At 38.5% G+C, this 25,823-nt stretch overlaps 1 protein-coding gene across 1 annotated transcript; it reads left to right on the top strand.

Annotated features, from left to right (window-relative positions):
* Positions 1 to 13,398: 13,398 nt before the first annotated feature.
* Positions 13,399 to 24,105, top strand: vsig8b (V-set and immunoglobulin domain containing 8b). Its single transcript, XM_028457731.1, has 8 exons — positions 13,399 to 14,066; positions 14,328 to 14,403; positions 15,674 to 15,834; positions 16,007 to 16,208; positions 16,440 to 16,589; positions 16,677 to 16,799; positions 23,275 to 23,413; positions 23,504 to 24,105. The coding sequence occupies exons 2-8, from the start codon at positions 14,334 to 14,336 to the stop codon at positions 23,727 to 23,729; spliced, it is 1,071 nt and encodes a 356-aa protein (XP_028313532.1). The 5' UTR covers positions 13,399 to 14,066; positions 14,328 to 14,333; the 3' UTR covers positions 23,730 to 24,105.
* The last annotated feature ends 1,718 nt before the right edge of the window (positions 24,106 to 25,823 follow it).

Here is a 25,823-nt window from a genome sequence, read left to right as displayed (position 1 = left end):
CAATATGTTTGCCTCTGATGAATATAATGTGGGAAGACAAGCTATGTGGAGTGCAAAATATTCTGGGGAGTAAGAGCAAGTACATTGTGTAGCATGCACAATCGGACTCTTTTTTAGCGCAGTTGAGAGGCAGGTCTTAATAGTGACAGCATAATGAAGAGTAATGGCTGCATTAATTATTGCAATAGTGCAATAGACAGCTGAAACAATATTTTACTTGGTGATTCAAGCACCAAATTTGGCATACATATGCTTCACAACCTACTCTTCAAAAAGTACGCTTTCCACCTGAAGAAACAAAATGGCCTCTGTTTTATATTTGATCTGGATCTTGATTGTATAGCCCCATTTTCAAGATTTATACATCAAAATATATGTTTTTGAGCATGAGAAATCCAATTCTGCCTTTAGAAAATTGAAATAGTTAAAAATTATTACTAAATAATTTAAATTAAAGCAAAAAAAAATTGTCTGTCGGGGATGTTTCTAATGGGATATCTAAGGTATTTTACCACCCCATGCAGGACATGTTTCAGGACTGTAATAATGTGCATAATGCATTTATAATAGTAGAAGATGTAGTAAGGCTTATCTGAGATAGACCAGAGCATTCAAAATCGAATTAAACTTTACTGATACACAGGACAAGCTACATTTCTATTCAATGTACAATTCAACATGATTAAAATGACAAGTTTGTTTGAGTCAACTTCCTGTTGATGCACAGGTTGCAGGTTGGAATAAATGTTGTTTTAGTCCTCACATTTACAGACACACAACTGTGTGCATTTGAGACTGAAGCGATAGCATTGGCATCATCCTCGGCATTCAGTCTTAAAACCGCATTTTGTCAACTGCTGACAACTCTGGGCAATTGGTGGAGGAGGGGTTCAGAGACAACGAGTCTCTATGGGCAGTAGGTTGATTGCCTGAAAGAGTAGTATAGTTGCGGCCAACTATCAAAATTACACTCATAACGGGTGGGGGTAGACTTCAATCCTCTTTTGTTTCTGTCTGCGCTTCCTCCAGTCAGTTTTAGTACCACAACTCAATGGATTACAAGTGGACATTTTGTTTTATACAGTTAAAGGCCGAGGAGCCATCCTTCTACAACCCAACCATATCAAATATCAAAGCACATTGAGATATGAGATACAATTAAGTTCAAGCATCGTGCTCTTCACCTAGTTTGATCGTTCATCCAGTGCTATTAAGTCCTGTGCGATCTGCACACCATCCAGGTAACTGAAGCCCCATTAGCCTTGGCTCGGCTCTCCCGCGCTGATACATCCTGTCAATTCAGGTGCGGCTATCTAACTACAATACTACATCTAACAAAACTTCTAGTTGAGATATATACAGTGCTTAGTAGATAGCATTTGGGACACTAAACTATGCAACAAACTACAGAAGAGTATACCAATACGACAGTTAGTATACTACAAAGCTCTCAAGTCTCACACATTGGGCATGAGACACACACATTTCAACCTGTTCACACGCTCACAAGCCACACTAAGTATATCTCATGCAGAGAAATTACTCGGATAATAGTGATGTGTTGGTCGCTAACAAAACAGCTCTAAGAGCTGGCTCTTTGACAACGGGAGCCATCTCTTGATCAATGTGTGTGTGTTATCTCTCTATGTGCTAAGCAAAGGGAGGAGCACAGGGAGTACTACAGTTTTTGTCCCGCAGCAATCAGTCAAAGTAGAGGAGATGCCATCGTGGAGCATAAGGTTCAAAACTAAACCAAAATTTTGAAAACTAAACAAAAAAAAAACAACCCACCTCCCGCCCAAAAAAAATAAAATAAAAATAATTTAAAAAAACAAATAAATTACAAAATAAAAATTTCAACTAATGGATGTTTTAGCTCGCAATTCCACCCCACATAACAGTATTTTAATTAAATTTGATATTCTAATATTTTACAATACAGAACAAAATTGTAATGTGGGTCTAAAGCAGACATAGTGAACATGAGAAACTCGGTTTAATATATTGCAGCCCCCAAAGTAAATGTACAAAATTATGAAGAAATACACAAAAGAGCGAGAATACATTAAAAAAATACAAAATTGCAGGAAAATACAGTAAAAGACAAAATAAAAACACAGAAAATACTCCAAAAGCACACAAAACTACTCCAAAAATGAACAAAATGACAACAGTAATACGCAAAAATACCCAGAAAAATATAAAACATTACAGAAAATGACAAGAAAAGTACACAAAAAGACAAGAAAAACACAAAAATTTACCCACAGTACTAACAAACAAGCAAAACAACAATAAAAATACACAAAGATTACTCCAAAAAACAAAAACTAGCAGCACAAATGCACAATGTGACTGCAAAAAACATATTTTACAGGAAAAATACACAAAAGGACAACAGAAATGCATAAAATGCCTCTCAACGAGTAAGTCAACAAACACACAGAATGACAGAAAAACACGAAATTGCTACAAAAACATTTTGTTCTTTCCTGTATTAATGCTCAGATTGGTCATTATTCTAAACTAGTACAGTGCCCATCGGAAGTATGCATTCATGTGGGAGCATAAGGGGTATATTTGTGTGTGCAAAATGTGGGTGCATTTTTCCTGGTTTAATTCTATGGGACATGTGCATGATAATTGTGTTTGTGGTTTTGTTTTGTTTTTTACTCACTTTTATATGTCTTTGCTTGGTGTATTTTTCTGTAATGTATGTTTTTTGGAGTCATGTGTATTTTTGTATCTTTCTGTTGTGTTTTTGTGCATTTTTTTTGTATTTTTATTGTTTTTGTTGCCATTGTAGTGTGATTCAGGAGTCATTTTGTGTATTTTTTGTGTAAATATTTAGTTTTGTGTATTTTTTGTATAAATATTTAGTTTTGTGTATTTTGAGCCATTTTCATATTTTTGTTGTATTTTTCTGTAATGTATGTTTTTTTAAGTATTCATTATGTGTATTTTTTATCTTTCAGTTGTTTTTCTGTGCATTTTTTGCATAATTGTTGTTTTTTGTTGTCATTGTAGTGTGATTCTGGAGTCATTTCGTGTATTTTAGTTTTTTTTTTGGTGTAGTTTTGTGCATTTCTGTTGTCATTTTAGTGTATCTTTGTATGAGTATTTAGTTTAGTGTATTTTGAGTCATTTTCATGTTTTTGTCATCGTTTGGTGTATTTTTCTGTAATGTATGTTTTTGGAATCATTTTGTGTGTTTTTGGTATCATTTTGTGTGTTTTTGGAATCATTTTGTGTGTTTTTGGAGCCTTTTTTTGTACATTTTTGTGCATTTCTGTTGTCGTTTTATGTACTTCCTGTATTAATATAGTTTAGTTTTTATTTTTACGTCATTTGTGTATTTTTTTGTGTAATTATTGTTTTTTGTTGCCTTAAGTAGTGTGATTTTGGAGTCATTTTGTATCTTTTTTTAGTGTAGTTTTTTGCATTTCTATTGTCTTTTGTGTATTTTTTGTGTAAATATTTATATTTGTGTATTTTGAGTCATTTTCATATTGTTGTTGTTGTTTGGTGTGTGTGTGCGTGCGTGCGTGCGTGCGTGCGTGTGTGTGTGTGTGTTTGGGAGGGGTGAATCCATTCTAAATTAATGCACACCAGTCCATCCACATGTACCTGCCTGCCAAACTTTCACTAAACTTATCTATTTACAGTAGTTAGGTGTAGTGGCAGGTTGTGTCGTGAGTGAAGCTGCAGTAATCAGGTGACCTTCACTATGTAGCACCATCTATGTAACATGTAAACACTTAGATCTGACTCAGAGTGTAATACCACAGTCACTACCACCCTATGGATGGGTGTCGTGACACAGACTGTAACCGGAATAAATAGTGGTCCTTTATACACACAACACACATACCTGCACGCATGTCACGTAGACGGTGATCGATAGTGAAGCGCACCTGATCGATGTGTGTGTGAGACTCTCTACCTGGGACTCTAATCTCCTCCGTTGGTTCTCTCTCACACACACACGCTGCTGAGAAATGTGCAGCTTTCAACACAGCAGCCATTGCTCAATAACTTCCGGGTAAATAGCGAACGGTCAAACTAACATGAAAATAAACGTTTTGAAACGTCATCACCAAATAAGGAACAGTAAAAAAAAAAAGTATGTTTCCTCAAAAGAGAAGTCCACAGGAGCTCTGGCACACAGTGAAAGTGAGCTGTGTAGTGAAATAGATATAGATGGTGCGCTAGCGCTCCCTCACACCCTGAGGTCAAAAGCTGAATAGGTTTCTTTTCTGTGCCGTCCAGAAGTGAAATAAAATTTAAATAAACAGTTTTAAAATGACCAAACTACTCCAAAATAACAGATGCACAAACTCAGGGTATTTGGAAGCCGTTGACAAAGTTGCAGGTCGAACAGGCACCGCGTCGGGGAGATATTCGCTCCACACACACACACACACACACACACACACACACACACACACACACACACACACACACACACACACACACACACACACACACACGGACCTTCCTTGAATTATAGATAGACTAGTACAGTGCCCGTTGAAAGTATGCATTTATGTGGGAGCGTAAGTAGAGTTGTCAATTATGGCCAAATGAGTATGTGTTTGAAGGTTGGATGTAAAAGAGGTGTACATAGTCTGTACTCTGTAGTGTTATAAAGGGGTTTATTTGCGGTAAGTAAATAGCGTGTGCGATTTTCCTGGTTTAATTTTATGGGGCATGTGCATGATATATGTGTTTGTTGTTTTTTTTTATACTCATTTTTATATTTTTTTGTTTGATGTATTTTTATGTAATGTACGTTTTTGGAGTCATTATGTGTGTTTTTGTATCTTTCTGTTGTCTTTTTGTGCATTTTTTATGTAATTATTGTTTTTTGTTGCCATTGTAGTGATTCTGGAATCATTTTGTGTATTTTTTTAATCTTTTTTGGTGTCGTTTTGTGCATTTCTATTGTTATTTTGTGTATTTTTGTATAAATATTTAGTTTTGTGTATTTTGTAGTTTTGTGTCATTTTCATATGTTTGTTTTTGTTTGGTGTATTTTTCTGTAATGTATGTTTTTTGGAGTAATTTTGTGTGTTTTTGGAGCCTACCTCTGCTTTCTGTGACGTGTCTTGTGATAACTTGTGTTATGAATTGGCGCTATACAAAAAAAGATTGATTGATTAGTGAAGTTATTTTTAGACGTAATGGCCTCTTTCAATGGCAAAATAAAAAACAAGAATCAAAAGAAGAAAGTTCATTTGTAGTTTACTTACTTTTCATCTCTCCCATGAGGTTATTCTTCTCCTGCATCGTCCATTACAATTAGATGCAAATGGCCAATTAATCAAATTAGGCAATGACGTCATTTCTCCTGTGCTGAAGGCCTCAAAACCTGCCACTAATACTTACATTAAACAACACTAACCATAAACACACACACACGCACGCACACACACACACGATAAGCACCCCTGCACTAAGAAATGTTAAATGCTAAATAAATAGTTTTTATTTGTATTTATGTGTGTTTTATCATATTTGAGTACCCTAACTGCCACTGCAGCCAAAGTCTCACGCTGAACTTAATTCAAAACTTGAGAGCCCTGATACTACAACTACAGCTAGTGCACTACAAGCCGATACGAATCGCATGCTGAGTCTCACAGCAGTGATGTCACCAGCGTGCCCTGGTTGTTCTTTGACATCACTTTTATATAGAAAACATTACTGAGAAAGCTTGACAAGAGCATGATATGACCGTGAATGTTACCCTGCAACTTGATGCAATATTGATGATTAGAAAGTTAGGTCGAAAACATTACATTTTGAGCTTTGTAATAGCCGCCATCTTGAAAACTGGCAGCCATATTTGAATTTAATTGATACTATTGAGTTCTTTCCCTCAGAATACACTCATTCCAATAAATGTTCATTTATTGGAGTTTTACACTGAACATTTTATGAAACGGCCATTTTGGATTTTGAGGTGGAAAGGTACTTTTCTTGAAATATATGTTCTGGACATCATTTATGCCAAATTTGGTGCTTGTATCACCAAATGAAAGAGTATTATGGAATATTAACTTAATCTGCTGCACCCTGTAGAGTGCAAAGTGCAGACTACTTTCTTAGTTGCAGCAACTCAATATCAATGTCATCAATAGGATGGTTTCTGGCCTTTGCCAAACAGCTTTTTTTGGGAAGATTTGAGGAATGGGACTGGGACGGACGGACATTAGAACTAGGGGTCGTTCATCAGCCCAATTTCCCGATTCGATTATTAAAGTCTCGATTCCACTACAAACCGATTTTTGATTATTAACGGAAGGGGTGGAAAGTAATGAATTACATTTACTCTCGTTACTGTAATTGCTTAGCTTTTTTGTGTACTTTTTAAAATCTGTAATTTTACTTTTACTTAAGTACATTTTGTTTCAGGTAACAGTACTTTGCTACATTTGAAATAGATTCCGTTACAGAGTCAAATGAATCCTGCACGCGGACGGGAGTCTGTTACATTTGTGCTATTGAACGTACCCTAGAGCTGTTGTTAGGATCAGTGTGTATATGTCTATGGCCTGCTCTGTTGATTAACGTGACGTCACTCACATTGGTCAGAGGTATGTTAGCAAGTTAACTTTGTTTTTGTAGCTGTGTTTATATAGACTTAGGTTGTCTTGGACTCAGAGCGGAGCGTTTTTGTGTCCCCCGAAGTTTTCTTAATGCCCCCCCAATTAATACTGCCTGGTGCCGACTCTGGTCTCCTGTGCGCCTGGTCCTCCAGCAGTGCCAGATAAGCCACTGTACTTCTTTACGCATTGTGTGTGTTTCTTTTTATAACAGCTACAGATTTGTAGTCAATTGATCAGCAGTTTTGCGCAATGATCATGTGATTTTAATTACAACTATTAATATTAATATGAAACTGTATTTGTATGCGCGCGCACATCACCCTGGGCATCAGTATAATTTTTTTCTCCTTCGGCTCATTCCACCTAGAATGTTTTATAGACTTTATAAAACATACTGTATGCATTTCTTGTTTTCAGTGGTGATTTATTGGATGCTCTGACACATTGGATGTATTGACACAAGCACTTACCTCATCGAATTGACATTTATTTTATTTAATTTATCCAGGTTAGCCACACCATGTCTTGTTCTCATGCACGTTATTTTGAAATGGTGTTCTCTGATAAATTATAATAATAGAAAAAGAACCTAGTTTGATCTGTATACACGTCTTTTTATATTTTTTATGGGAGAGATGCCAGTAGCTTTACTTTTACTTGAAGTACTTTTTTTTTGTTTCTTTTTACCTTGTCTGCACATGCTGTCAAAGGTCAACACTACAAGAAGTGCTATCATTATGAGACAGCATTGCATGTTTTGTTATTGCAATAAAAAAAATTTATTTATTTTATTGCTTAGTTGTGACCATCACCCCCCCTCCCTAATCTTTTATTATAGGGAGGCTATAAAAAGGGAGAGCAGTGTTACACCTCAAGGTAGGAAATAGAAAGGGTGGGGAACAATAGATATTTTCACAGTGAGGGTGAGATGTGAAGTTGTAGAACATATTGTGCTTATTATGTTGTGTAATCAAGCCAGTATAGTGACAAGTGTGAAGCTTAGCTATAAAGTTGGTGGCTGTGGACAGGGGGAATGAGTGAGTGGTAGTACCTAAAGCAGGTATTTGGGATTAATGTGTCTAAAGTTAAACCCACATCCCAAAGCGTGCCAGTGCATTGTATGTATGTACAAAAACCGCTACCGAAAACCCAGGAACTGCCCCGATGCAGCCAGGCCAGCAGAAAGAGCGGGGGCCAGGGAGCCCCAGGCCACCCCCGCACGGCCGAGCAGCCCCCCAGACGCCCCCAAGATCCCAGGCCAAGAGGCAGCCACCGCCCCCCACACACACATCTGAGGAAGCCCCAAGTAGCCGAGCACCCAGCGCATCCCGCCACCGACCCACCCACCCCCACCCACCCACACCCAAGCACCCAACCCCCCAAGGGGAGGCCCCAGAGAGCCAGCAGGGACAGGACCCCAGGCCAGAAGGACCCGGAATGGAAGCAGCACCGGGAGCAGCACTCCCAGGGACGACGACCATGCCCATAGTCGCCGAGGGCACCAAGGGGATGCTGCAAGTCGCCGCGCCGGCCCCCAGGCGCACCTACCGAGCACCCCAGAGCGCGTCAGATCTCCTTTCCTTGATGCCATCGGCGCAATGAGCCCTAGACAGTAAAATTTAATCAAAGTAACAGTACTTTTACTTAAGTAGTTTTTTGTACTCTTTCCACCCCTTAACGGTTACCAATTTTGTTTTTTATTATTGCTGATTATTGATCTTCCATTTAACATTGTTTGATTTTTGAGTAGCCTAACAGCACCTTCAACATTGTATAGTGTTACTGAAATATCTAAATTAACAGGAATCAATTTGAAAAAATGTCATAATCAATTTTTGGACATTTAAGAATAGTCAATATTAAAAACATAAATAATATTTTTTTATCACCCCTTATTAGAATCCTTACAGACTTTAAAAATGCATAAAGGCCATAATAAGTCTGGAAAATTTTACATTATGTTAAGTCCATTTGAGTAACAGCAATTACATTTATTTTTTAGTCTATATATATCACCTCCGATTCACATTTAATTTTGTGCTTCAGACCACTCAGCTGTCTTACATTTTCCATGTTTACACTTTAAAATGCTCATTTGCTAACCGACTTGCACAGCAATCTTAGTAAATTATGGGCCAAGGTCTGAAAGAATTATTACATTTTAAAAGAACTTTACATCCATATGGAGATTATATGGAGATTATATTTTGAAATATTTGTGATACCCCCACCTACCGGCCAATGAGAGCTGGTTATGGGGACCAACAGACCCCCGCAACCCTGAAAACAGGAAGAAGCGGGTCTGAAAATGGATGGATGTACATCTGTAATATTTATACGAAAGAAAACTGGTGGTCCCTTGGGATTAACTTTTATCGTGAATTTTCTCACTATTTGTGTAGTGTGTACAGATGTGCCCTTTCCTCACGAGGTTACTAACAGAGATAAAGGAACACAAATGCTGTGAGGAAACTTGCCATTAATCTCTTTAATACTGTCCTCCAGCCTGGCACACAGAGTGCATTCAGGGTATGTACACTCCTGCAAAAAGAGAGCAAACTCACCACTTTCTCAGCATCAGAAGGTAACAGTTGGAGGACTGACATAGATATACAATCTAAAGCTTCTCTGCCTTCTTCTTAAACTGGAACCACCCAGGCCACAGCACACACATTTATGATAGGCAGGGTTCTTTAAAATGTGTTTACTCTAATGTACAAGAAAGCCCTTTTGTCATATTTATTCAGGTTCATCAGTCATGCATAAAGTGTGTTGAGTGCTTAGAAACTCCATCTCTGTCTTTGTAGCATTCCACCTTACAAAGACAAATGTATGTCCCTAACTGCCTCCCTAACATTGACACACCGTGAGTCACACTGCTGTGTGCTATTTCAGGATAGCTGCTAGCAAAACTGGTGTTTCTCAAGCATTCTCCTCCCCCTTCCTGCTTTGGTCGTGTTTTTTGCTTAGTTGAACATCTGTCAAAACACTAATGTGTGTTGCCCCGTAGTGTGATCAGAACACTTTAGTCAAACCTGGGAAGACAATTTTTTTGGAAACAGATTTAAATTAAAAACCCGAAACAGTTGTTTGATCAATTATCAGTCATTTTTGAACCAATAATTAGTGAACAATTTGTGGACAAAAAGGTTTCTATAAGAATTCCCCATCCGCCAGTCCACATGGTCTGCTGCTAAGGTAATAGTGATCCAGGGCATTTCTCTCCATTTGATCATTTACGTCAGATTGTCAAACAGTCTTTGAAACCCAGATTTCCTGCTCAGGAACGGCTCGTTGCGCCAGGGGGTGGAGACATAGCAATTAAGCACCTGCTGCGATGCATTGCCTCACACTAACTGACATGTGAAACATCACACATCGACATGTTCATGCACAGATTGCTAGGTGTGGTGTCGCTTGTGCTACATGCAGCACAGGTGTCACACCTCACAGGCACCAAAAAGTGGGGGATGGTGGTGTAGATCTCAAATGTACTACCTGATCAGCATTTTTAATTTGTTCATCACTTAATGAACATGAATAGCAGAATTACTTCAACCCAGCATTTTGGTGTCCTAAGGGAACTTTGCACTTTCAAGCGATCAATACTGAATCATTTCCGCAGCTCATTTAATGCTCACAGAATATGTAAATTGATAGTCTTTAGTTCATCAACTACAGGGAGATTTTGTGTTTAATGAAATGATGCAAATCACAAGGACACATCATTCTGTTGTTTTAAATTAGATCTGAACATGTCAGTTCAAGTAATAATAATTCATGAATCATAAAAAGGTCAAACTGCTTGTTATTTGTCATTTCAAGCTTAATTATCCAGTAAAAGTTTTATCTACCATCTGCAAACCACAACAGTGGTTGGGAGTGCTGGGAGTGGAACGGGTGTGTTCAAAGAATGATCGGAAGGAAAGCAAAAATGTTTGGCTCAATTTGTTCACCTGTTCGTCTCCTGACCTCATTGCAGCTGAATCATGTTTATTCAGGTACATTCAAGTTGAAAACAGTTGCACATTCAGCCCCACCCATTCTTGAATAACAACTTGCATTGTAAGCTTTGTTTTTTTTTTTTAAATCCCAAGACAACAAGGTTTTTTAAACTAAGTAAAATACTTTCAATGAAGTACAGATGGATACTGTACAGCACATAGGGGTCTATTCTCCTGTCAGGACTTAAAGCTGATATCCGGAGGATGAAAAGAGAGACAGAAAATTAAAAAGAGAACTTCTCAATGTCCCTTCCTAAACAGCTCCATTTCCTCCCCCTGCCTCTGCCAGTCTACCAGAAGCCACGCCTCTACTTTTGTGCATGCACATAGCGGAACATAACAAGATTGCATCGGGTCGCATTGATATAGATCTATGGGTCATCGTTATTCTTTTGGCGATAGACTTTTCTGAGGTAAGAGCTTTGCTGCTCAGAGTGATACCTGTTTGCTGTTCTGACGCCTTGTTTCTGTGCACAGTTTACATGCGGGCATCACTTTGATTGACGGTCTCCGCTACAGGAAGTCAAAGCCTATTGGCTGGGCGATCGTGGCTCAATTTTCAATTTGTAGAAGGCTTTATATAGGACAAAGGCGGGACTTACATACATTGACGTATATGAATGACTACCGGCAGTCGACCATAGTAAAAAACTAGTGAGGCATTTTTTCGCATTTCAAAAGAATGATACATAAACATAGATTTCTCAGAAACTCTTTAAACTTTAAGCACTTTTTTATGCGCCTGCAGTTATGCGCTTCTCTCCTGCGCATAATCCGGTCCAGGCTCCTGACACGCCCACCACGCGTAAATAGACTAAAAGCACGTAGTCTGTCAAAGAAGGCGGTCTGAAGCAAATGAGGCGGACGGAGGCATGATGTCATTTTTTTGGGGATATCAAGAAATCATGTAACATGGATTTTTCACAACACTTGTAAATGTCAATGATAAAGCACACTTTTAATTTGAAATGCCTTCATTGATAAACAATGTAACAGGTTGATTTGATAAGATTATTGATCAGATTATTGTAGTGTGAGAGGATCGGCCGCATTCTTCTATGCGAGGCGCAGTTAAAATCTCTCCTTTTTTCCCCTTATACTAATGACAGATTAACGTTTTTTTGTGTGAAAAGTCTGATTTTATTACATTCTTCCATTCCAGAAATTATCTGTGCATCAATCAACATCTGTCATCAATATGGTACCTGCTTAAAGCGTGATGCGCTGGATGTTTGAGGAAATACTCCCGCAGAGCGTCCTCCTTTAATACATGCTTCCTACATAATACGCATTTATAAATTCTTTAATGCCTTATGGAGATGATGTGAGCGAGTCTGAACTGAAGATCTGCCTCATTTAAATACGTGTGGGAACAGTTTCTGGTATCAATCCTCTCATGCGCATTTCACCAACCTCTGCATATTACAACTTGTTTCACTTATTATGTACTCGGTAGTGGCTCAAACTGTGGCTTTACGTTGTACATAGTATGAAAATAGTTGGACAGAAGTTTGCATCTGTCAGAGTTGTAATTAATTGAGCAGCAGCAGCCAAGGTGCACCTCGGGTGCGCACAGCTATCAGCTCCACGATGCACGACGTACCGTCTCCGCAGAAAAAAGGTATGGATAAAATATAATGAAATGAAACACATTTTGTCGCGTCTAGAACTGGTAAATGTGAACATATTAGAAATGCTGATGGTCAATCATTTGGCATGCTTGTGTGACTCCCCCTACTCCCATGACAGCGTGACAGTGTTACTTTGGATAGATTCTTTCCGGGACTCTGCAATACGAGTCTCATGAGTCCACGTGGCTTAAAATGTATGACTTACACGCATGGGAGAATAAACCCCATAGAGAATGCACAGACTGAACATATGTGCTGTTGCCAGTTGCAGCTTGCCCACTTGCAACTAGCAAGTTAAAGTTGTAGTATGGCAAGTTGTCATCATCCCTAATCTGTGAGATCTGGCAAGTCCATGTCAGACTAGCCCAGCGGGTCCTGTGGATGTTTCATGAGCTCAAAGGTCAGCTTGGTGATTGGTTGCATTGAGCTGCTCGAGACCGATGATTTTGATGGTGTGAGGCCAGGAGTCAAAATCTGTCACCCGTTAAGTTGTATGAGCACTGGGGAGACGTTTCATGTCAGTGTGTGTGGTCAACAACAGCCATTGAAAAGAGAACATACATTAACAGCATACACATTGATGTATAACAGTGATTCCAAACCAGGGGTGCTTCGATGCATTTATTAGTTAACAAATACATTTATTAGTCAAGTTATTAATATTTTCTCTTGAACTGTAGACATACATTTTATTTACATTTTAGGCTTAAATGTCAGGAAAACCTCTTACTTTGCTGTGTAACCGCTGTACCAAAAGCCACGATGGGGACTTCTGCTGGAACTTCTGCCATTGCATTTTCCCTATTCTCAGATCATGAACGCGCATAGACTTTTGACAAGCAGCTCGAGCAGCCAATAGTAATCGCTCTGTTGGTACTGTAGAAAGATTTCTGACTGGCTGAAGTACAGCGTCAAGCTCCTGGATTTCTAAACTTCATTTACAGGGCCAGGAGAAGGAAAGGAGAAAACTTTGGATTGCAATATGCTCAAAGATGATTATGGATTTTTGACCAAATGAAGCTAAGAAAAACCTTACATACTGCAGCTTTAAAATTACAAATTTCCATCCATCCATCAATTTTATGCTTGATCCTTTTTAGGATCGTGGGGAGCCAGAATGTCAGGACAACAATAATGTTCACATTCTTAGTTGCTGTATACACCAGAAAGAATGAAGGTGAACCTGCTGACACATTTAAACTGAATACAACAAACATCTACTGATAACTGAACGGTGTGCTATTTCATGAGTATTTAAAGCGATCTATAGTTCACTTTCCAAACAAAATCTTAACTTGCCATGTGGTATGTAGATTAGATGCCTTAAGTGCCCAATATGACAAGTGACCTTTGAAAGTTAGTGTTGATCCTGATAAGTCCTGGTTTTTAGTTAACTGATGTCATATTTGTTGATCTGTAGAAAAAGCAGCACAGCAACATTGTTGTTGAACTACTCAACACAGGCAGGTAATTATTAACCTGAATCAGCAGCAGCTACTGTGTCAGTTTTGCAATCACAGAATCTCAAAGAACAGGGTGACAAAAAAGTTCAAATCATTCTTATTTTCATTTATTATTAACAAATATATATATATATAGATAATTAAATCAGTAAATATTGTTATAAATTTGAAACAAAACAAAGCAATGAGAGGAAACTGACAGGTTCAGAAGTTAAGGAGTGGCCAATAGATGCACTATGGACAGAGAGGGTGTGGTCAAACTAACTGCTGCTGAGTTTCACCTGAGCAGAAAATAAGCAAACCACACCAGTGCTGACAGAGGAGGACCCTGAGTCTGGATTGTTTCCTCATTCTCAGGTACGTTACAGCTCCTGTATTTCCCTTACTTTATTTGTAGAGATGTTTCCTCTTGTGTGTGCTAAAAATACAAACCATGATATAAAATAATAGCCATACATAAAAGAGCAAATAAATCAGCTTAAAGCCTGTCCTTCACAGTTGGGCTTCATTTTAAGAATAACTACACCAAAGAGAAATAGAGACAACTGTACAGAGAGATCTTTGCACTTGAGATGAATTAGAGACAAAATATATAAACATCTTCTTTTTGCTCTCCAGGATATAATGGAGCCTCTATTCACAAGCATGTGGCAAAAAGTTGTTTTGATGTTTGTGATAATCCAGCTGAAGACAGGTGAGTCTGATTTTATACCTAAAAGTGCATAAAGTAACTCTGACGAGCCTTTGATGTCTATTTTCTGCCTGCTGATAGATCATTTCACTGAAGCCTACATAATCAGCCTGTGAATAAATCTGAGCTGCTAGAGCTGTTTAAAGTAGTTTGCTCTGTGATTCCCACACAGCTGATGAAGTTACATTTCAGACAGGCATTGAACCACAAGCACATACTGTGGGTGGCTGTTGCACCTTGCATTGCATTCATACCACCTACATCACATATACCTACAGCTGTTTGCAGACGGGACAATGGGGAGAAATCAGCTTTATTTGAATATAGAGATATAGGTTGAAAGTGAAATCAAGCAGCAGGTGAATAGCACTTCTCCTACTCTAATACTCTGCTTCACAGACTTCACATTGCGTCACAGTTTTAAAAGATCATGAGGTGCTAAAAGGCTTCATTAAATCTTCAAATGCACTCAGGGAGGGTCTGATTCAAGCTTTTTGTTTGGACCAATTAGATGTTATTCCCAGCTTTTTCATACCAAGCAACAAGATTTGGCCTACGAAAAATTTAGCTGAGCTGTCTCCTCTAATGGGAAACGCATCATCTGCAGATCAGTGTTTTGCCTCAGGGGCTTTGACAGTGTAAATACTTGACTGACTAATTTAGGCTTTTTTCAGTCTCCCCTCATCACATCTCCTGCTTACATGCTCTCATAAATACTCAGTTTTGTTTCTTCGTCATGTTCTTGTGAATATAATGATGGGTGATTGTCAAAGTTTGGTTTGCAAATAAGTCATCACACATCCAACTAGTGATAAAGGCAATCAGGATTAATTACTTAAAGTTGTGAAAAAACATCATGCCATGCAGTGCTAACTGACAGCCCACTCTACACATCAGGCAATAAGAAACAAATCAAATCCACAGCTTAAAATGATGAGTCAGCCGGCTGTGCACCACATGTCAGATGTTTTCATATTTGTTCCTGTGCTCAAGTTTTGTCATCGCTTCCAAATATGTCATAATTTTTTATTTTTTTTTAACTTCGAATAGTAAGCTTTAAATACCACGTTTATGTTTTTGTGCATTCCAGCTTCAGAAATGCACTTCCAAAGACTAATTTTCAACATCAGTGCTTTTACTAAATAATTTCTATCATTAAATGTAATTACATCTGCTGTATTATTTTATAGCTTGACTGATGTTGTCAAAATCAGAGGAAGGGCATATTAAGAAAATTGACAAATCTGACTTTCATTTACTGGACTTTCAACAGAGGCAATGGAGGTGACATCATCAGGGCCAAAAACCATCCAAAAAGCTCAGGGGGAGACAGTGATCTTGGGATGCACTTACAGCCCCGGCTCCCAGGACACAGGAGAGCTGGACATCGAGTGGACCAATCTGAGCCCGGATATGACACAGAAAGACAAACTGGTGTGTTGATTACATGGTTTTAAAAAAGGGAGAAAAAAGTAAGATTGCTGGAAAACCTTTCATTGGCAGTATGGTGGATGACTCAAGCAGACTTTGGGAAGTTATTAATTACCTCTAATGGGAAAAAGCACTTTAAAGAAAATCATCACTCAATATCAAGTTTGCTTCTCAGATTTTATCTTATTCAGGTGGGCAGACACATAACTACGCAGACTACAGCCTCTCCAATAGGCTCACTTTCATAACAAATCCCGGTCAAGGTGATGCCTCCATCTCCATCTCCAACCTGAAGTCCACGGACACAGCCACTTACCAGTGCAAAGTCAAGAAGACGCCGGGTATCGACTCCAGAAAAGTCACTGTAGTGGTGCTGGGTGAGGAGGAATTTCCTTTTACTGGTTTTACCTGTTTAATTTTTTCAAGGCACATCTTATGAATGTAGCTTTTGTTCATGAGGAATTTCTCCGCCCATCTTCTTGAGTCTAGGTTCACAAAGTTTCTCTTTAGCCATCCACAATGATTAGGTCTCAATCTTGTTCACTTTGCTTGATTACATAGACAATTAAATGAAAACCTTTGTGCCCAATGTTATTTTACTTTGTTAGTTCCTCCCTCTCGGCCAAAATGTTGGGTTGAAGGTGGCGAAGAGAAAGGCACCACAGTTTCCCTCCGCTGTAATTCTGCTCAGGGATCAATTCCACTCTCTTATGTGTGGCGGAGAGAAGGAGGCTCAATTCCAGCCACTGCAACCCAAGGTGGGGACTTAATTTCACAAATTTTTATCAGCAACTTTACATTAATTTCTTTAACGCTTGGACTAATAGCTTACATCTGACATTAAGACCCACAGACAGGGGAGCTACTGATAAAGAACCACACAGACGGCAATGTTGGAACTTATGTGTGTGAGGTGAAAAACCCTGTCTCCAAAGCAGAGTGTAAATACTCCCTGCACGCATACAACCGTAAGTCTGTGATATTATCCTCTGATTTTACTCTCAATGTTTATTCTTTACATCATGAGGACACATTTTTGTTTCGCTGATGTGTTTCCTGGAGCTGACTGTGGAATGGTTCCCTGTCATGGCCTTTTCAAGGATAGAATGTTTTCGAAAACTGTTTAAATGTTTGTTTGTTTCTCTTTACATCATTATAAAGACAGGCTTCATCACCATGAAAACTGTTGCTGTGTTATCCTTCATATCTGTGTTACTCATAAACCAACTGTCTTTTAAAGGAGATGGGAAGAAAGGAAACAAGAGAAAATTCTTTGACATAAGAACTTTTGTGAACGATTACTTTAGTAGTTTAATATGTAGCCAGACCTGGATGTTTAATCCTTTTTTCAAGCAGTAGTGCCTCTGCAGTCTGAAATCTGTAAGAACACTGCACTCTCATGCTGTTTTAAAGCATAAATGGTATATGTGCCAAACTCAAAGGATACAGGACCAAATTTGACCCATTAGAACCATAGGTGGAGTTTGAGATTCTGACCGGGGGGGCAGCAAAAAAAAAACAAAAAGACACACACATATATATATATAGAACGTCTCAAGTTTCATTTCTCCAATAAGGAATGAAAACAAATGTACCAATCTAACTATTTTTTTATTATTATTTTTTATTTCTGTAACATAAGTTTCTAAAGCTGTATTATTGACCTGCCAAAATAAATCCAAAATGCAGCTTGAAAAGTTCAGCCCCCACTGTAATTTAAAGAATGAGAAGGTAAAGTTGATCAAATTAAGCAGTTGTTATTTATTATGTTCATACAAAGCTGGATACATGTGCTTTAATATGTGAAATACACTTTAACATGGAGGGACAGACTTATGGGTCTATAGATCACCCGCGGTGTCCGCCATGTTGTAAACAAACAAAGCCGTGGGTACGTTAAACGTAGACTGCCACTTTATGGATACGCAGCGCCCCTTATTGGCCAGTTAAGGTCACGTGATAGGTGCACCACGTAACTTAACTCACTCAGTGCCATTGACGAGATAACTCATCATTTCAAATCCAAACGCTCAGTGCCATTCACGAGATAACTCATCATTTGCCTTTTTTGCACCGTCTGCTCACGCCCAGGACGCGGCTCATGACCATGGGGGACAGGGCTTTCGAAGCTGCCGCTCCTCGTCTGTGGAACGCCCTTCCTGACCACCTTAGGTCCCCACAGACGGTGGATGCTTTTAAAAAAGGACTAAAGACCTTCCTTTTTAAAAAAGCCTACAGCTAATTTTAACTTGTCCTGCTTTTATTGTTGTATTGTATTTTTATCCTGTTTTACTATGTAGCACTTTGAGATTTTATTTGAAATGTAAAGTGCATTATAAATAAAATTCATTATTATTATTTTCACGGAGATTACTAGAAAACACCCTGGCGGAATTCCCTCATCAATATCTAAGCTGTGGGGTGATGTAGTGACCAACTGTGCCCTGAAGATGGCAGCAGTACACCTTTAGATGAGAGATTAGCCACTGATGCTACCCAGCAAAGCAGGAAGAAGCAGGAAAAAGGGAGATTATTGCGCTACAGAGTGATATTGTGACGTATCCAGCAGCTCACAGCTCCACATACTAACACAGAACGTGTGTGGACCTGAGTAGATTATTGATAATGTTGTGATCGTGAGATAAAACCATCAACTAACCGGGCCAAACATGTCATCCCTGCGTGTCGGGAGGAGGGAGGTGTGGAGGGAGGTACAAAATACCCCCAGCCTGTGAGCCAGATAGCAAAATAATAGGTGACATGTAGGAGGTTGCAGCGCACCTTTGGATGAGAGATCATCCATGCTCAGCAGAGCTCAGAGGGAGAGAAGAAAGGCGTTTATGAAACAGAAAATGGCGCTACGTACGAGAGTTGACATTCCCAGCAGCGCGCACACGACCAGAGCATGTGTGGAACTCATGGATAGTGTGGCAATGGTGAGATAAAACAATAAAAAAAAAATGGGGCAAGCAGTGACACTCTGTATGTCGGGGAGGAAGAGGAAGTTACGTGTGTGCAGACTGACGGGAGAGAAAGCTGGAGGAAGGCCAAAATACAGTAAGAAATACATTCAACTCTGAACCAGATAGACAAATAATTATTTTGCCATCAAAAGCCCGGTCTCAGTGTTTTGGTTTTTTTTTATATATAAGCCAAAAATAGCTTTAAAGTCACTGACAGGGTTTTTTTTACAAAAAAGCTTTTTTCTCAGCTTTTTGCTCTGAAACTGAAGATTTGTGTAATACTTCCTCAATTCAACAGCTGATTACAAAAGAACGAAACGAGCCAGAAACAATTTTTTTTGATGAAAGTAGAGGCTTTCAGAAGCTGGTGTCAGTTTTCAAATAGTCATAGTAGAAAATGTTCTGTGGGTCTTTAAAATCAGTCAAAATGCTCAAAAACGGCTGGCACTGAGGGGGGTAGAAAATCTGAAAATGGCTGGCACTGAATGAGTTAAAGTCCCGTAATTTGTATTTCCGCTCATATTTATTTTTAGCTACCCCGCTAACCCTTTTATTTTAGTTCTAACCCTAACTGAATTTGTTCAAGTAATCTGGTTGAAGAACATATAAAAGATTTATGTAATATTTCATAGCACATCCCCAACAAAAGGAAAACTGAAAGCAATGGAGAAAAATTTCCAGATCGTCACACACTCACACTTGAGCAGTGGTTCTCAACTGGTCTCACCCTGGGACCCACATTTGGCCACGGTCATTAAATCACAACTAATTTCTTTTAGAATTCAACAAACCAAATTTAGTTTTTCAAAAATAGCTGTTGAAAACACACGAATAATATTTTTTAAAACACAAATCTATATATTTTCTTGTGCAACATGCATTTCACAGCATGCTCGTCGAAAGAGTAGTTATTTTCAAAATAAAAGTCAAGTCCAACATAAGAGAAATTAAGTATTTATTTTTGACCAGCTGTCCGGGACCCACCCAGTACCGGTCTGCGACCCACCAGTTGAGAATGACTGCACTGGAGTACATACAAAGTGTGGTGTACACTGCTCAAACACAAACATGCCATATTGTGTGCGCAATTACTCGCAGAAAGCTAAAATATGCAGTTTACACTAACAGATTTGATACTTATGTTGTGAGAACCTCCCCACACACTACAAGCATCCATTCACAATTGCTGAGCCAGAAACTGTTTTAATTTGTCTGATATTGTGACCACAATTGTCACTGGAAACACGTCCACGCTCTGCGTGAAACCCTGACATTTCTATTGATTTAGAAAACCTCACCGCCACCCCAGGTAGAATGTTAAAAGTTGTAATGTCTGTGTAAAATGGGACATTTGTTGACATTGTGTTACTTACGGTCATGGAATTTAAAAGTTAACCTTGAGAATTTGCATTTTTTTTCCCCTGGGTACACTAGCTTCCTCACATACTGTTAGGTTAACTGTAGCTTATATATTACCTGTAGATGCAGGAAGAAGCCGTTATGGTTGGATCATAGTCAATCACTTGCAAATCACAAGCATTACCAGCAATAGTGACACAGAGGCTGTAAAACAGTGGTTCCATTCATAGGCATTGGGAGAAGGCGGACAATTACTTAACCAGGCTGATTTAAGTTTACCAGCTTCGGGTTTTGCCAACTTTTCATCATAATAACTAGCTTTTCCCAAAAAGCCTGCTTTGAAAATTGATTTTTAGTTGCATATAAGACAAACCAACCCCAACTCGTCCTCCAGCCATTGTGTACAGATCGATGCAAATATGTCTTTCTTGTAAAAACCATGGCAATATGTTTTCATCTGAACATTTAATCAGAGATGTAAGAATGGTGGCATTATTGCAGGCCAGGCGCAGGCCCTGACAGGCAAATGTGAAACCTGATGGGTTAAAGCAGGGGTCTGCAACCTTTACTCTCAAAGGAGCCATTTTGCCTCATCTCACCTGGATTAAAGTCCTCCTGGAGCCAGAAAAAAACCTTCTCAATGAAGACAATACAGTGAATGAAATTTTATACAGTTAAAATGACATAGAATGTTTGATTTCATGATTTGATTTACATTGATCATGTAAATGGCAACTTAAAAACAGATTAAAATAAAATGAAATAAATTAACATCAAGAAATAACAACTAAACAGTATCTTGCATCTTCAAATTCTTACCCATCTCAGTTTACATGAACACAATGTTACATAAAGATTATTTTTAGTTAATGTATTTAAAGGGCTACAAAAAGTAACTTGAAGTTTGATAACACATGATCATGTGATCAACATGTGCTAATTTCTCATTTCTTGCCACACATAAAACATGCATATTTAACCAGCACATTGGTGGTTAAATGAATCTGTCCCCACACAATTAAAATCTCTATTTTCTTCCAGAATAGTGTTTTTGTTGGTTTAGTTTCTTACCAGGGATTTAAAACTTAAGATTAGCCACAGGTGCAGGAAAGTTGATGGTCTGTAGATGTTGCAGGAGGTGAAGTAGGAATGTGCCGAGTCATTGCACAATGTGATTTATTTTTAGGTTAACAAATTGTTATATCTTTATTTTATTTGTCATTAATCAATAATAGCCTCTGTAGGAAAATAACAACTCTTTATTTCAATAGGTTTTTTTTAAAGCTATAGGGAGCCATTGCAAAAGAGTCAAAGAGCCACATGAGGCTCCAGAGCCGCAGGTTGCAGACCCCTGGGTTAAAGAGTGACTTAATCCCCAGATTTTGGCTGACCTGCCACGAGGGGAAAATTTAAAAAATTTGTTTATGGGCAAGGCTCCTGCAGCAGTTATGACAAGCCCAGTCTATACTATAAAATCTCCAAAAAACAATCTGTTATGCTACTTACTCAATACTCACTATGCCCATCTATTCACAATTATCTCAGTCAAACCTGCTCACCTCAGATTGTAGAGTCCTTATAGGAGGGGCGGAGCCAACAGTGCTTGTACTTTGACTTAAATGTTGAGAGTTGGACCAGGATCAATGAACTTCATACCCAAATGCATATGTATTGAGCGGAAAAAATTTGGTTTGGGTGTTACTTTAAAAAAAAAAAAAAAAACAGTTCCACTTCTAATTTAACAGTTTTTTTTTGCTGTTTAAGATACATCTGCCCTCACTACTGATCCTGAAGGCTCTGGGCAGATTAAATTGTCCCTGGCAACACATAGAGGCTAAAACATCTAACATTCATATGTACGTACTGGAAGAGTTGCAGCCCAAAAAAGCTTTCCCAAATTAATAAAATAGATAATGGGGAAAAGAATAATTCAGCTTCATGGAAAAAATATTATGATCTTGGCCGTAACTGTAGATCAGATATTTTAAGTTTTTAGGCCAGCAAAGACACCCTTCCTGGGTTCTGAGCACCCACCACTGTCAAAACATAAACATATTCACTCGTGTTTCAATGTAGATTCAATAATGATGAAAAAAGGATACATAAGGGACAGTGTGGGCAAAGGAAAAAGGAACAGGAATGTAAATATGTCTACAGACGGCCAATCATTGTTTAAATTAAATTAAAGTGAAGAATATCCTGAGACAGTACCCATTTTATCAATGGGAAAAAAACACAATTCACCAGCCATTAGACATTGTTCATCCACAAACTCACAACTGTCCTATGCTAGTGAAGACAATGGAGACAGAGTAGGAAAGAGTACACAAAATTGAATTGTTTACATCAAATGGGGGAAAACATGCATTTTCATTACTGAAGAAAATAACCTTTTTTCCTCTCCACATCAACACAAATGTACATTCTTCATAATGTTATTGTGGTGTAACTGACTTTTTTTTGGGTGCTGATTGGCTAAAATCTCCAGTAGTTAATGCCCACATATTAAAGAACAATATGTGTTGATATAAATATACTCTAAAGACATTCCTTACAGGAATTAGTGATAAAGTTTTAGACTTATCATCTGAAGTGCATTGATGTGATGGTTTGTGTATTGCTTAAAAATGAAGATGAAAGACTAAGATTTGTCATGCAAGGTGAGTTTTCTAAACCTTTGATACACTTCAGACAAAATACCGCTCAGCACTTTTAAAGTCGATGGCTTACGCTCAGCGTTGCAGTAGACATTTGAAAATGTTTATCCATGGAAAGGAAAAAGAAGACGGATAAGCCACAGAAAGCAAAGGAAAGAGAAAATTATTTATAAAATACAACAAGTCTAAGTTAAATCTTAATATTGGAAACAGGTTAAATTTAACAGACCAAAAAAGTATCAAGATAGTCAGTTTTGAATATGGAGACTTTTATTCCAGGTGTCAAACAGCCTCACATTTTTCCACCAACAAAGGATTTCTTAGCTAATCTTTTCATCTTGGTACAGATAACACTACTTGAATACAAAATCATATTTATGAACTTCCATTCAGAGGCTGTAGGTAATAAAGGTAAAAGAGTGCTGCATTTGTTTGATCTGCAAGCACCTTGTTCTCTTTTCCAGCCACTAATAAAGTGGGAGTCATCGTGGGAGCAGTGATTGGTGCCCTCTTGGGGCTCCTCCTCCTCCTACTTCTTATCTGGCTTCTTATCTGCTGCTGCCACAAGCGTCGCTATGAGAAGGAGGTGGCTAATGAAATAAGGTATTATCATAGAACTGAAAATCATTTCATGCTTCTATGAAGCAATCTCACGTCAATTTTTTTTTCTTTCTGACCACTATTTTCAATCAGGGAGGATGTGCAGGCTCCTGAAAGCCGCCCGGCCAGTCGACAGTCCAGCCTTCGCTCGATTATGGGATACCGCACTCACCATGGGGTTCACTACAGCTCAGTGAGGAATAACCTGTCCAGCATCAGGGAGCCTGGAAACAGCTTCAGAAGTGGAAGTCAGGGGCCAATAACCCCAGACAAACCCACCACGCTTAATTATGACCACCGCTATGGATACCCTGTGTAACATGCCCAAACCAGACAGAACTTATTTTTTTAAAGAACAAAACATAACTTTCTGGTAAACACTGAAGGATATTCTATGTCAAGTTTGTGATAAATGGTGCAAAGTAATATTTAAAGGAAGAACAAAGGGAGTGCTGGTATTACAACTTCTGCAGACTACTGTCTAACCTCAAAGGTTGCCAGAGAAAAAAAACAAGAGCTGATGCATTGTAGCACATCTGTGCCATTAACAAGAACAAGGTCTCATCCAAAGTATTATCACTCCAATTTTTCTCAAACTGTATTTACCAGTATATTGTAAATAGAAAGAAGCTGTGCTTTGTTGAAGTATTTCTATATTTTCAGTAGTCCTTGTGTATGGGATGATTTATTGCTGTTTTAAACATGTTAAATCATTTTATCATTTCTAATTTCTAATTCAATTTACATTTTTTTTTCAGCAAAGCAAAAAGGATTTAGCAATAAATCTTTTGTGCTTGCTAACAAAAGCAGTTTTGTGCTTTCGTTTCTTGATTTCACTTTGTGTTATTTTAGGGTAGGGTTAGGGTAACCCTTATCTAGTGTCCTTGAGTGGTGAAATAGGTACTTTTAAATAAAATGCTTTGATATTAACAAGAACATATGTTTAGGTTGTTGACAAATTCTTCAGATGTGAATTTCAATTAAGCAACAAGAGCAGTCAGAGGGCAAACCTGCGCAAAGCAAATGTCTTATTTGCCAAATATCTGCAGTTATTTGGATCAGTGATCCTGATCATGGTCCCATGATTCTTCACACTTTAAAGGCTTGGAAGAAATTTCTATCCACATTAACAATATAGTAGGTTGAAATGTATGGGCATCCCCATTTTTTTGAACAATCACAATAACGTGCTACTCAGATTTGATTCAGATTAACTTTGAGGAACCAACCAGACATAACTAAGTCAAACTTCATAAAAATCTGTTATTTAAAAATTAAGATTTTCTTTTTTTTACATTTTTCAAACTGATTTGCATATTGATTCAGAGCTCCAACATGTAATGTACATTGTGTAAAGTCTATCTTAAGTTATAATTTTGTCAAAATCCATTAAGTACTTTTGATGTAATCCTGCTAACAAACAAACACCGGTGAAAGTATTACCTTCTTGGCGGAGGTAATTAGGTTATCCTCTATTAATCACCTGAGTAAAATTTGTCTCAGTTTTTTAACTCATTTTCCCTGAGGGGTAATGGTGGGCTTCCACTTCGGTTGAGCCTGGGAGCAAGTTTGGCAGTTAAAGGTCTTGCTCAGGGACCCAACACAGACCTCTAGTCCTCCAGACCTAACCTCTGACCACTAGAGCTCCACTTCCCTTTCACAAGAATGCCTGTGTGAGGTGTGGAGGACGTTGCACATCCCCACTGGTTCGCAAATACTATATCTGGTATGATAGTTGTGCCTGGCACACACCAGGTTGGGGGCCACTGTACTATATAATAAGTTAATGAATGAGAAGTTTCTGTCTCCGTGTTTATTTACTTTTTTCGCTTAACAATAGACCAATTGCATAACTGCCATGTTGGATTTTGACTGGCGCAAGGTATTGTGGGTGGTGTGTGTTCCGGGACGCGGTCAAGACAGGAAACCTCTGAAGAGTGAAGATGCCGGGATCACTTGTTTTCCTCTCAAACCAAGTGCACCAAAACCACCACGGAGGAAAATCCACAGGATTGTACCAGCACCTTTAGTCACTGCTCCTCAAAGTAAGTAGCATGTGTATCATGTAACTATACTAACTTTTGTTCGCATTGTTGCCTGCCCTACAACAGTACACAAAAGGTTTTCACAAGAAGTTGTCAGTCTTATGCTGTGTTCCAGGCAACTGGGGACTGAGATATTTCCCATCTCCCACTAAGGAAATACCAGTTTCAGCAGCCTTCCAAGGCATTTTTACAACTGGCGAAATACCATTGTACTCGTATGTAAACAAAAATGGCTAATGCTAATGTTACATGTTGTAGTGTAACTCCTATCAGAAGTGGGAGCAGTCCATCAGCTCACAGTTCACATGGGGAAAAAACTGTTATAATTATTATTTTTATTGTGTTAGAATCACTTCTATTATGCACTG

Source organism: Gouania willdenowi, chromosome 9 (genome assembly GCF_900634775.1).
Source record: "Gouania willdenowi chromosome 9, fGouWil2.1, whole genome shotgun sequence".
Classification (NCBI taxonomy): Eukaryota; Metazoa; Chordata; class Actinopteri; order Blenniiformes; family Gobiesocidae; genus Gouania; species Gouania willdenowi.
Note: the sequence above shows the minus strand (reverse complement) of the source record. Positions and strands in the feature narration are given on the sequence as shown.